The sequence below is a fragment of the Engystomops pustulosus genome, chromosome 5 (genome assembly GCF_040894005.1).
Source record: "Engystomops pustulosus chromosome 5, aEngPut4.maternal, whole genome shotgun sequence".
Lineage (NCBI taxonomy): Eukaryota > Metazoa > Chordata > Amphibia > Anura > Leptodactylidae > Engystomops > Engystomops pustulosus.
This window is the reverse complement of record NC_092415.1, coordinates 86950778-86964773: the sequence shown is the minus strand read 5'-3', so window position 1 is coordinate 86964773 and position 13996 is coordinate 86950778. Positions and strand designations below refer to the sequence as shown.

General features: G+C 43.6%; 1 protein-coding gene across 1 annotated transcript in view; it reads right to left on the bottom strand.

The window, feature by feature from the left end:
* The window catches only part of LOC140133027 (N-acetyllactosaminide beta-1,6-N-acetylglucosaminyl-transferase-like), a 66515-nt gene extending 52763 nt beyond the window's left edge, over positions 1-13752 (bottom strand). The window contains exon 1 of the mRNA XM_072152577.1: positions 12499-13752. Coding sequence (XP_072008678.1) covers positions 12499-13462 — 964 coding nt within the window. The 5' untranslated portion in view covers positions 13463-13752. The remainder of the gene's footprint in view (positions 1-12498) is intronic.
* Between the last annotated feature and the right edge of the window lie 244 nt (positions 13753-13996).

The window sequence follows — 13996 nt, the reverse complement described above, 5'->3', positions numbered from 1 at the left end:
TATTGATCTTTTATGGTAACATATGAATTAGGTGTAAAACTGTCATCTGAACAAAAAAACGTTAAACTTATCTTAATTCCTTGGCTACATTTAAACTTTACTAAGTTAATATTTTTTGATTTTGTAACTTTCCTTCTCTCTCCCACTGTGTGCTGAAACTTCCTCTGCTGCGGTGAGAATACGGTCAGACAGTAGGTGTTCTCCTTATGGAGAGATTGCCAATTAAGGCCACCTTAAAGGCATGTGTAGACTTAAAGCCATAGATCTTCCACTATGGAATTCTGAGAAGTATGCAAAACCATTTTCCATGGTGTTAAATGGAAAACATTGCCTCCTTTTGCCACCTTGAAAGGCAGCCCCCTTAACACCAGGTATGACCTACAAGAAGTCTAAGGATATGGTATGGGATTAAGCCAAACCAGTATATCTATTCCAGTTTCCAGCTGGGGTCTGTTCCTTCTGGGATAGATATACTGGTTTGGCTTGTAGGACATACTTGGTGTTAAGGGGGGTGCCTTTCATGGTAGCAAAAGGAGGCATTGTTTTCCATTTAACACCTTGGAAAACGTTTTTGCATACTTTGCAGTGAGATTACATCAGGCAAAGGGAGGGGAGAAGTACTAGGAAATAAGGGGTGAGGGTGTACAGTTTAATAGCCCATAAAGTTTCAGCATGGAGAAGCTCTAGTAACACCACTGAAAAACCCTTCTGGCTAATTAGCATAATTTAAAAAATAAGTGTTCCTGGCTTAACATGCTTTTGATGTTAGATTTCCTTTAAGGCTGTATGACTTCTAAGACACTTGTTAGTGGGGCAATTTATGGAGCATGGCATTTTAAACTCAAGTCTTAAAATTCTCCTCGCTGAAGAGATCCTTTATCCTGGATCTACAAAGTGGTTCCGGGTTTTAAGCAGATCCGGGCATAGTCACCACCCTAAGTGGCAAGTGCGGGAACGGGGGAGATTAGCAAGCCTAAACCACCATAAAACTGGTTGAGAAGACATGGTAAGCTACTTATGATAGCATAATATGATCTTCATTTTGGTGCAACATGCATGTTAACTAGAGATGAGCGAACTCGTTCGAGCATTAGCGTACTCGAAACTGCTCGTTGCTCGGACGAATACTTCGAGAAAATGGCAGCTCCCGCCGGTTTGCTTTTTGGCGGCCAGAAACAGAGCCAATCACAAGTCAGGAGACTCTGCACTCCACCCAGCATGACGTGGTACCCTTACACGTCGATAGCAGTGGTTGGCTGGCCAGATCAGGTGACCCTGGAATAGACTAGCCCCTGCCTGCGCTGCTCGGATCATTCTGTGTCTGGATGCCGCTAGGGAGAGAGCTGCTGCTGGTCAGGGAAAGCGTTAGGCTGTTCAATTAGAATAGTGTTAGGCAGGAGTGATTCTACAAGAACCCAACAGCCCTTCTTAGGGCTACAATAACGTTATACTTTTTTTTTTTTTTTTTATTTGCAGCTAGTACCATATTGTGAGGAATTTGCAGGGGGACTTGCTACCGTTGTGTTTAGCTCTTAGTGACACACATATCCACCTCAAACACCAAAGTGGGAAAATTTATTAGGGGTTTGATTTCAATTAGGCACAGTCTTCCATTTACTTTTTATTTTACGTTTATTTTTTTCATAACTCAGCGTCATCTCATCTGGCATAGCAGTGTGCTTTCATACTTGGCTCGAAAATAGCCAAAGGAGAATCCAAACGGCTTACTTACGCCTACAATAGCGTTATATATATTTTATTTCTGGTTGATCTGCTGGTGGCTGTCCTTGCTGCAGTGCATCTACTACCAAATTGTGGAATTTTTAGTGAGACTTGCGAGCTTTGTGTTTAGGGCTAGGGGTAGAGGACGAGGGCGGGGACGTGGGCGTCCAACTACTGCAGGGGTCAGAGGCCGTGGTCCTGGGCGGGGTGAGACACCACCTGCTGATGAGGGAGCAGGGGAACGCCGCAGAGCTACACTCCCTAGGTTCATGTCTGAAGTTACTGGGAATCGTGGTAGAGCACTGTTGAGGCCAGAACAGTGCGAACAGGTGATGTCGTGGATTGCCGACAATGCTTCGAGCAATTTGTCCACCAGTCAGTCTTCCACGCAGTCCACCCATGTCACCGAAATCGACACTCCTCCAGCTCCTGCATCTCAGCCTCCTCCCCCCCAGTCTGCCCCCTCTGGGGAAAATTTGGCATTTGAACCGGCATACTCTGAGGAACTGTTTTCTGGACCCTTCCCACAGTCACAAACCACTTGTCCGGTTGCTGCTGAGCAATTTTCCGATGCCCAGGTTTATCACCAGTCGCAGTCTGTGGGTGATGATGACTTTCTTGACGTAGTGGAAGAAGTGTGTAAAGAGGTGTCCGACGATGAGGAGACAAGGTTGTCAGACAGTGGTGAAGTTGTTGCCAGGGCAGGAAGTCCGAGGGGGGAGCAGACTGAGGGATCGGAGGATGATGAGGTGACACATCCAAGCTGGGTTGAGAGGCCGGGTGAACACAGTGCTTCTGAGACGGAGGAGAGTCCTCGACCAGAACAGGTTGGAAGAGGCAGTGGTGGGGCCAGACGGAGAGGCAGGGTCAGAGCAGGTGCATCAGCGCCAAATGTGTCACGTAGTGAAGCTCCCGTGGCGAGGGCTCCCGCGGCGAGGGCTAGATTTTCAGAAGTCTGGAGGTTCTTTAAGGAAACACCGGATGACCGACGGACTGTGGTGTGCAACCTTTGCCAAACCAGGATCAGCATGGGTTCCACCACTACTAGCTTAACTACCACCAGTATGCGCAGGCATATGAATGCTAAACACCCCCTCAGTGGCACCAAGCCCGTTCACCTCTGGCCGTGCACACCACTGCTCCTTCCCCTGTGTCAGCTGATAGTCAGCCCCCTGCCCAGGACCCTGGCACAAAAACCCCATCGTCGCCTCCACGATCCTCCACAGCATCCACCAGCGTTCAGCTCTCCATACCCCAGACGCTGGAGCGGAAACGGAAATACAGGCAGTCCCCGGGTTACATACAAGATAGGGTCTGGAGGTTTGTTCTTAAGTTGAATTTGTATGTAAGTCGAAACTGTATATTTTATAATGGAAGCTCTAGACAATTTTTTTTCTTTTGCCCCAGTGACAATTGGAGTTTCAAAATTTTTGGTGTAATTTGACCAAGGATTATCAATAAAGCTTCATTACAGACATCTTACAGCTGATCATTGCAGTCTGGGACTATAGTAAAGCATCCAGAGAGCTTCACCAGAGGTCACATGGGGCAGAGGGGTCCGTCTGTAACTATGGGTTGTCTGTAAGTCGGGTGTCCTTAAGTAGGGGACCGCCTGTATAGTGCAACCCACCCGCACGCCCAAGCCCTTAATGTCCACATCTCCAGATTGCTTAGCCTGGAGATGCTGCCCTATAGGCTAGTAGAGACCGAGGCCTTTCGCAACCTCATGGCGGCGGCCGCCCCTCGGTATTCGGTCCCCAGCCGCCACTACTTTTCCCGATGTGCCGTCCCAGCCCTGCACCAGCACGTGTCAGACAACATCATCCGTGCCCTGACCAACGCCGTTTCTGACAAGGTCCACCTGACCATGGACACGTGGACGAGTGCTGCCGGGCAGGGCCACTATATATCGCTGACGGCACATTGGGTTAACTTGGTGGAGGCTGGGACCGAGTCTGACCCTGCGGCTGGTCATATACTGCCGACGCCGAGGATTGCGGGGCCTACCTCGGTCCAGGTCTTTCAGGCCTACTATGCCTCCTCCTCCTCCCACCCCTCCTCCACCTCCTCCTCCGAACTACCATCCGTGGGCATGGCGCCATCAGTCGCTAGCTCTAGGCACAGCAGCAGTGCCGTCGCTAAGCGACAGCAGGCGGTGCTCAAACTGCTGAGCCTAGGCGATAAAAGGCACACCGCCCAAGAACTATTACAGGGCATCACGGCGCAGACTGATCTGTGGCTGGCACCGCTGAACCTGAAGCCAGGCATGGTTGTGTGTGACAACGGCCGTAACCTGGTGGCGGCTCTGCAACTCGGCAGACTGACACATGTGCCATGCCTGGCCCATGTGTTAAATCTGATAGTTCAGCGTTTCCTCAAGACATACCCCAATCTGTCTGATTTGCTCACGAAGGTGCGTAGTTCTGCGGGACAAGTAGCGAGGGAGAGTAGGCGAGCAGGCAGCTTGTCCAGCACTGGCAAGGGTACGCTTTACAAGGCTTTTGCCAGCTTTATGTCACCCCAGCAAGACACTGTCACCTGTCCCCAGTCTCGGCAGAGTAGGGCTGATCTTTACAGAAAGATGGTGAGGGAGTACGTAGCTGACCATACCATCGTCCTAAATGATCACACAGCTCCCTACAACTACTGGGTTTCAAAGCTGGACATGTGGCACGAACTGGCGCTGTACGCCTTGGAGGTTCTTGCCTGCCCTGCCGCTAGCGTCTTGTCCGAGCGGGTTTTCAGTGCAGCTAGTGGCATCATCACCGATAAGCGTACACACCTGTCGACTGACAGCGCTGACAGGCTGACGCTTATTAAGATGAATAAAGCCTGGATTTCTCATAATTTCCAATCTCCACCAGGTGAAGGAAGCTCAACCTGAATAATTTATGCACTCCTCCTCCTCCTCTTTGTACACTAAAGCAGAGGAAACTGGCTATTTTTTGACAGGGCCCACTGGCTCTAGCTATAGTACTTTATGCATTTAATTTTTCTGGAGGGCCACCTACCTGCTCCTCTGGTTTGAAAACTTTTTTGGACTGCCACATACAGGCACTCAATCTATTTCATTTTTCTGGAGGGCCACCTACCTGCTCCTCTGGTTTGAAAACTTTTTTGGACTGCCACATACAGGCACTCAATCTATTTCATTTTTCTGGAGGGCCACCTACCTGCTCCTCTGGTTTGAAAACTTTTTTGGACTGCCACATACAGGCACTATCCAAATTAAATTGTCTCCATAGCAGCCTCCACATGTTGTCTCCATTGCTACCTCCAAAAGTCGTCCATATAGCTGCCTCCATACATCGTCCCCTTATCAAACGAGGTGTGTCAGGCAGAAATTTGGGTTGTTTTCATGGATTCCACATCAAAGTTGTTAACTTTGTCGCCACCCTGCTGTGTTATCCACAAAATATACTGGCAAACTTTTACCATTTACGGATATTATTTCAGCGCTTCTGTTTACATTCCCCTCACCCGCCATATCCCAAACTTATAAGAACGCTACTACACTTAACTTGGTGCAGGCTGGGACCGAGTCTGACCCTGGGGCTGGTCATATACTGCCGACGCAGAGGATTGCGGGGCCTACCCCGGTCCAGGTCTCAAAGGCCTACTATACCTCCTCCTCCTCCCACCCCTCCTCCACCTCCTCCTCCGAATTACCATCCGTGGCCATGGCGCCATCAGTCGGTAGCTCTAGGCACAGCAGCAGTGCCGTCGCTAAGCGACAGCAGGCAGTGCTCAAACTGCTGAGCCTAGGCGATAAAAGGCACACCGCCCAAGAGCTATTACAGGGCATTCCACATCAAACTTGTTAACTTTGTCGCCACCCTGCTGTGTAATCCACAAAATATACTGTCAAACTTTTATCATTTACCGATATTATTTCAGCGCTTCTTGCGCATCTGTTTCCATTCCCCTCACCCGCCATATCCCAAACTTATAAGAACGCTACTACACTTGATCTTATACAAAAGGTTCTTAGAAGTGCTGTTTGGGGAGTAGCCTAGAGACAGGGGCTTGAACCACTCAGCCGTCATCTTATATACCAGGTCCAGGGTGAATGGGACTGCAGAGAAGTCTGGTGCCTGTTGGTTGCTGGATAGCAGATGGGAGGACGACACAGGACGGGTTAGTAGAAGAGTTAAAACTTCATGCAGTTAATGAGTGTTATAGGCTTGCCTAAAGAAATGGGTTTTAAGAGCACGTTTGAAACTTTGGAGGTTAGGTATTAGTCTGATAGTCCGGGGCAGAGCATTCCATAGAATTGGTGCAGCTCTAGAGAAGTCTTGGAGACGCGAGTGGGAGGTCCGCAGTAGGGTAGAGGTTAATCTAAGATCACTGGCAGATCTAAGAGCACGGGTTGGGCGATAGACTGAGATAAGAGAGGAGAGGTAGGGGGGTGCAGCATTATACAGAGCTTTATGGATGAGGGTTATTATTTTAAACTGTATTCGAAAGGAGACTGGCAGCCAGTGCAGTGACTGGCATGAACTGTAGGCATACATGGTCCCCTTATCAAACGAGCTGTGTCAGGCAGAATTTTGGGTTGTTTTCATGGCTTCCACAACAAACTTGTTTACTTTGTCGCCACCCTGCTGTGTAATCCACAAAATATACTGGCAAACTTTTATCATTTACCAAAATTATTTCAGCGCTTCTTGCGCATCTGTTTACATTCCCCTCACCCGCCATATCCTAAACTTATAAGAACGCTACTACACTTGATCTTATACAAAAGGTTCTTAGAAGTGCTGTTTGGGGAGTAGCCTAGAGACAGGGGCTTGGATTGGCGAAAGCTCGCCTGGCAGCGGAGCGCCAGCTCCATGCCAAGATCCAACTAACATAGTTTTAACTGCAGCACCTTTAATCTACTACTAGTTCACTGCCTCCATACATGGTCCCCTTATCAAACGAGCTGTGTCAGGCAGAATTTTGGGTTGTTTTCATGGCTTCCATGTTAACTTTGTCGCCACCCTGCTGTGTAATCCACAAAATATACTGGCAAACTTTTATCATGTACCGATATTATTTGAGCGCTTCTTGCTCACCTCCTTTGGTTCCTCTCTGCCACCCATTGGTTTGAAGCCTGAGTCCATTTAGGGTATGTCGCCATGCCACTCTCTAGCCTGCCGCTGCTGCTGCTGCCTCTGCATGCCGTCCCCTATAGTGTCAGGGTCAATTATTGGATGTTTTAGATGCTATCTAGCTTCATTCTGTCAATCTGTCATGGCCATGCTGTTGCCCATAATTTTGGCATAATGGTGCATTTAAGCAGCCTCAGAGGCATCCATGCATGCTGCCCCTGCTGTTTCCTGTCCATTTCCGTGGTGTTTCCATCCTTTTCTGAGGTTCCCAGGTGTTTGGCCAAGCTTCCCTGTGCAGAGCCTTGGTCCCCTTGAAAAAAAGCATCGGGAAAAGTTTGTCTCGAATAACGAGTACCCGAGCATTTTAGTGCTCGTTCATCTCTAATGTTAACATTAAGTTATAATAAGCTTACTTAAAGAGTTGCAACAGTAATAGTATACTATACAGGATTTTCTCAAGGACCGAGCCTACATTGATTCCTCTTATTTTTGAGCTTGAACTCTACAAATCAAAAATATTGCATTACATTTCCACCAGTTACATTTCTCTCATGTATTCCTTTTTATTTATATAGGACACACAGATTACACAGAGCTTACCAAATCAGTTCCTGTCCCATGGGGCTCACAATCTAATCAACCAATCAGTATGTTTTGGAGTGTGGGAGGAAACCCGAGGACCCGGAGGAAACCCACCCAAACACAGAAAGAACATACCAACTCTTTGCAGATGTTGACCTGTATGGGACTTGAACCCAGGACCCCAGTGCTGCAAGACTGTAGTGCTGACCACTGGTGTATCAGTACTTGTACATAAAATGTTCATCGAACTGGAAAGTGTATTTGTCTTGTATGACTGTTGTGCAGCATTATTGCTTCAACCTAACAGATATTTTGTGAATATTCATGTTCCATTTGTTCAATAAAACAGAATGAAATCTACAAACATAAAAAGTGATGAAAAATTATCCTGTTTGTAAAATACTTGATTTGTATATCCTTCAATTCTGATTTTTGGAAATAAGTCTCTAGGTGTATTTCTGAATGGCTGATTTCATATTTCATTTTGTTAACGGTAAATCTGGATTGATGGAATATTTCAAGTATATAAAAGTTATCAAAGATGTAACTTAAAGCTATTGTGCTCCAAAATAACAAAACAACAACATTTGTACCAGGCTCCCAAATATAATGTATTGTTTATAGTACTAGTCTTTTCCTTTGGGGAAGAGACACTTTTTGGGCCCACAAAGGTTTCTGGCCCTGGTAACAACTGAACCTACCAATTGATGAATCTGTTTATATGTTGTCCAAATAGTGTTATAAGGGGTCTCCCAACCCCTTTCACAATGGGGAAAATGTACTACGAATTATATTTTATATGCCAGTCCCCACCAGTGCATGATGTCCTGGATCTACTAAGCGGCTATTAAGAGGCTCTGTACTTCACCCAGTCATACCTAAAGTGGCAGAGAAGGGGCCTTTTACATCCGTTCCCTGCCATTGGCATATAAATTCTCCTGAAATTCTGTCTAAAGAAGGGGCCAGGCACCTAAAACATAACATGGCAATTTCATCGACACTGCTCAACTGAAAAGTTTTGTTTGTGTGTTATAGCATGCTATACCCAAAAATGTTAACATGAACATACTACGCACAAATGGGTGAATATACTTTGTGCTATATATCAACAACAAAAATTGAACAAACCAAATATAGGGAAAACGGGAGCAACATGTGTATTGTACCATAAAAGTGTACTGCAAATTATATTATATCCCTATGTAGTTTGACACCATGTGGCTTGTTGGTAGTCATAAAGAAAACCTATTGTTCCTCCTTGCAAATGGGAAGAATTAATCCAACAAAATAGCACAAAAAGATAGTAGCTCAAAATGTTTATTTTATTATAACAGAATAACAAATGCTGGTTAAAAAATGGCCCCACCACAGGGGGAACACAAGGCAAAGTTGTATACCAGACAACAGATCAGGCTAGTAAACAATGTGAATGTGTAATGAGGCCTCAGTGGCCATTAACACATGTATATGGTACTAATGGGAAGCATGGACGAAAAACAGAAGACAAATAACAATAGAAAATGATGATCACAAGTAAGACAAAGGCTTACCCATGTTGCACTGATCGCTGCCTGGAAGACAACGGCCCCGACGCGCGTTTTGGCTGGTTTGCAGCCTTCGTCTATTATTACACATTCACACTGTTTACTAGCCTGATCTGTCGTCTGGTATACAACTTAGCCTTGTGTTCCCCCTGTGGTGGGGCCATTTTTTAACCAGTATTTGTTATTCTGTTATAATAAAATAAACATTTTGAGCTACTATCTTTTTGTGCTATTTTGTTGGATTAATTCTTCCCATTTGCAAGGAAGAACAATAGGTTTTCTTTGTGCTATATATGTAAACTGCTGTAATGAAATTAATAAGAAGAAATCCACTAAAAATATGTGAGCTAAGTGTTTTGCTAGGTTACAACTGAACCTCTGTACTCACTCAAGTAACCTCCCTGAAGGTTATAAAGATTGCCTAGTGAGGTGATAAGGCTGGGTTCACATTGCATTTTATGTATATGCTCAGCGTATATGTTCGGAAAGCTCCTGACATATAGCAGCAGACGGAGGCATAATTGTTGCCTCCATCTGACCACTGTACGTTGGATCCGCCAAAAAAGGCGGAATGGAAAGATGTAGCCAGCTACTGCCTCCTGCTGAGTAATGTATACGCCGTATTGCAACCCTCTTCCTGGCTCCCTGAGCAGATACGTTGGGTATATCGGTCAACAGAAGGGAAGGACCCAATGATGTCACTATCCATAGAAGGACAGTGATATCACTGGGGAAACACTGTGTACATCGGAAGAAGCCAATCGTTGGCTGATGTACACTCCTCCCACCATCCCACTCTAAAATTTGGTTCCTAGCCAAATTTGGTTCCCACTGTAAAATTATACAGTTCTCCCTAACGTGTCCTTAAAATGTATGGCTAAAAAAGCAATGTGAACCCAGACTAAGCATTGGTTCCAAGTTTGGCTAGGAACCAAATTTACTTCCTCATTCATATTGTGGATTGTGGGTGGTATCCTGGCTGAAGGTGAAGCCCTATTTACATTCTAGTCTATTTAGTTTTGGCCATAAATTGAAGATTTAATCTAAGTGACTTCCCATTGGACAATTTTTTTGGTGAAACTCCAAAACTGCTCAAGGAAACTTCATGTCACTTAAGGGATAATTTATCTTCTTGGTTTTGTACATAAAATCTAAATATTTATTAATCTGGATAAAAAAAATTCTTGTAATGCTGTCTAGAAGCAATGTCATCTCTCTGCCTTCCACAATGTTCTCCTGCCTGAGAGCTTGCTTTTGTCTTCGTGTTCTCCCACAGGAAGCTGACTATATACAGTGTCCCTGTTCCTGCTGTGTTGCATTTTGTTGTTTGTCTTATATGATTTTGTACTTGTTGTCTACTGTGACTTGTGACTGCACTCCTGACCTTGTATTTGTGAAATGTTACCTACTTGCTTTGCATCTTTCACCAGTCTTAGTTACAATGTGCTGCACAGCAGCTTAGCCTTTCCCACACAGGGCAGTTGTCGCCCACACTAAGACTACTTCAAGAGGAATCCGTTTGGTGGTATCTTGCTGTGAAGTTCAGATGTATGGGGTTATAGGGTAAAAACCAGAAGATCTCTTCTAAGATCTGAGGACTATCCCTAAGCCAAACTAATTTGGTCATCATTTCAATTCTAACAGTTTTTTTATCAAACACCTATATACAGTATCTACTGTAATATATTTTATTTATTTTACGCTACAGTTAGCTTCTACGTTTTAGCGAATGTGAATGCTGCTTAACTGGCTACCCTATTTGAAAACCTTTACCCGCCTGTCAGTCATTACTAAATGGGATGGAAGGGGGGATATTTTAGACGGTGTAGAGGTGGGAGTAATCTCTTATGAATACAGACTTAAACGCACATTTAAATGACATTTGTCATTAGTCTGGGATTGTGGGCCTGGTTTTTTCCCTGCTTTTCTGTATCCTGGTGTTTAATACATCTGGCGTTTGAAGAGTTAAGCTTCTTCAGTTAAGCTTTAAAACTTAAAAAAAAATCTAGAATCTGGTGATTACTCAGGCATAACTGCAGAAAGAGCAACTATGGCAAAATTTGAAGGAAGGATTTCTTTGGTTGTGTGTTTATTTCCAGCTCAGCCATATTTACTTCAATGGAACAGAGATGGTATGGCAGATACAATTAGGGAGATGTATTAAGCCAATTTTTTCAGACTTCTGCTGTAATTTGCGCTTTTTAAACTGTTTTCAACACTTTTCCTAAGTGTACGACCAATAGGTGTTGTCTGTGAAATGAGGGCATGGCTTCCAGAAAGTAGCTCATGCGCCAAATATTTTTAGAATTTGCTCCACATTGTGACGCACAGTTTAGACCAACTTTATGAAGGTGTAAACCAGAACACAAAAGTTTTAAACTGCGCTACACATTGTTACGCCTCCTTCTAAATGGTAGGTTTCCTTTAAGCTGATCTGATGATCAGGATTTAGTATGCACTGAAACAAACAAAAACAATGTTGTCTATTTATTAAGAACTTTTACATGGTGGCTTAGTGGTTTGCATTTCAGCCTTGCAGCACTGGGGACCTGGGTTTACATATTTTCCTGGTTATTTTGATGTATAGTGTGTTGTGTAGCCTTCAGTTGCTGTAACTGATGAATAGGTGAACATTATGCTCATGGTAATTTCTAGTGTTCATCATGATTGGAATCTCATTAAAATGTTTCCAAATAATTTTTTTTTCCAGGAGGTTTTAATTTTTGTAAATATATGAAAACATTATAAAACCTATATCAATTTGGTATCCCCGTGATTGTACCAAAAGAATAAAGTAGACATGTCATTTGGGGTGCACAGTGAAAGCCGTAAAATGCAAGCCCACACTAAAAAAGCCGCAAATGCATTCTGTCACCAATTTCAGTGCATTTGGAAATTTTTTCCCGCTTCCCAGTACATGGCATGGAATGTTAAATACTGTCACTATGAAGTGCAATTTGTTAATCAGAAAACAAGCCCTCACACAGCTCTTTACAAGGAAATATAAAGAATTTATAGATTTTTGGTGGGGAGCAGAAAACCAAAAAGAGCCAAGTCGTTTAGGGGTTAAGGGTTTAGCAGAATCTGCTAAGAGTCAGGTAATAGTGTACACTTTAAATCTCTATCTTTCCTGATTAATTTTTTCCCAATTAATTTACCATCACTATGATAGCAGAAACAATGAATAAGTGATAGAATAGGTTAAAAAGCCCGCTGACCCAATCGACTAGACTCATAGAGGTGACATTAATGCTTATGACCAATCAGTTTGGACCAGTGTTTGCTCCTAATATCAGATAATAATGTATTAACATTCTGTACAGGGTTTCACCTTTCTCTGGATCAACAGTAAAGAATTATAGGTGGAATGTGTATTTTTTAAACTTTATTAACTATACAGGGGAGTCAGATATTTTAGGCAAAACAATGCTAGCCACATTCTAACTTCACATTGTATACAACAGAAACATTTTTGAAAAGAATGTTATTTTGTGTTTATCCCTGTAACACAAAGAAATTTTACTGCATTTAACTGGTTTTCATAAGATACTACATACCTGGTATTCTATTTAGGGTCACCCAGTAATGTTCATCTGGACTGTAAGTGTCCTTAGACCATTTCAGTAGATCCAAGGCTCTCTGATCTTCCAGAACAAATTTAGTAAACTCTCTCGTCAGGGCAACATATGCAGTCCCAAAGTATATGGTGATATTATGAGGAGGAGGAGGCTTTTGAATATTTGTTCTTCGCACATAAGAATGTACTATATCCTCACGGTGAACATATTTGGTGCGGGGGACGGCATGACCTGGAGGTAGGACACCAGGAGTAATATTTTTTCCATTAAATTTTTTTAAATGTTGTACAATCTCCTTATTTGTCTTCAAAGGGAAATCCTGTCCACACATATTGATCACGTACCTCCACTGCACCTCTGATTTCAGCAGATCTTTCATGCAGTTCAGATCAGCCTGCAGTCTCGATATTCCAGCATAAACCACCGGCTCCATTTTCGAGGCAAGAAAAGCATTTGGAAAGCAATTAACAAAATCATTAACTTCCTGCAAATAATCCGCACTCGCCTTCTCATCCACATGGATACAGTACACATTTTGGGGCATGTAAATAGCGCGAAACAGTCTCTCAAATGTATCAAATTCCTTGTGCACTGTCATCATGTAAGCTAAAGGAAAATCTGCCTCTTCGTCAGACAGTGGAGCAGTGATGTAGTGATTCTGCTTTATATAATCTTGGCAGTTATACCTTTCATAAGAGTTGATTCTGGTAGGTTGGAATTGTGATTTTTGTCCATTTAAAAGTGCATTACAGGCTTCTAGTAAAAGGATTCTTTCCTCAGTTGCATTATACCTATGAAACACTTTCCACTTCATCAAGTTGTTGTTATAATATAACAACAGTAGGGTCACACTTAATACAGGAATAGGAAACATGCAACGCATCCAAGAAGTCATTATTAAATAAGAAGAGATCTTATACCTCCATCTACTTGTGCGGCTCATCTAGTGCACAATCCCAGAATGCTGAATGCTGCATTGTCTTGCCTTTGTAGAAGCCTCCTTTCTGGCAATGGATTTGTCATCTCTGTTCGGTGTGTAGCAGCACCAGTCTGTGTCCTCTCCCTTTCTTCCTATGATTTTCTGCAAGCTGCATGAGGCTGTGATGACCTTCTGTTCACTTTAACATTTGCATATGAAAACCTGAGTGCTCTCATTGGTTAAAGCTCCGGCACCTAGTAGCATGTCACTGACTGCTTAATCCGTCCTTTCCCTTTTTCCTTGCCTATGTTTCACCAGCAATCCCTGCTGCTGCCTCTGTTCTGTATGGAGGGATACTGCAGCATCCGGGTAACAGCTAATTATATTTACGGACACTTTTGTAGCAATTGTGTAACTGTGGTCTACTGTACAGGAATTAGTTCTGCAAATGAAAGAATTATGCTCTCGTTTCATTTAATTACATTAGTAATTTCTGCCTTCACACATTTTATTTTCTGCTGATCAGCACTTATCTAAAAGAAAGAAAATTATCTCATA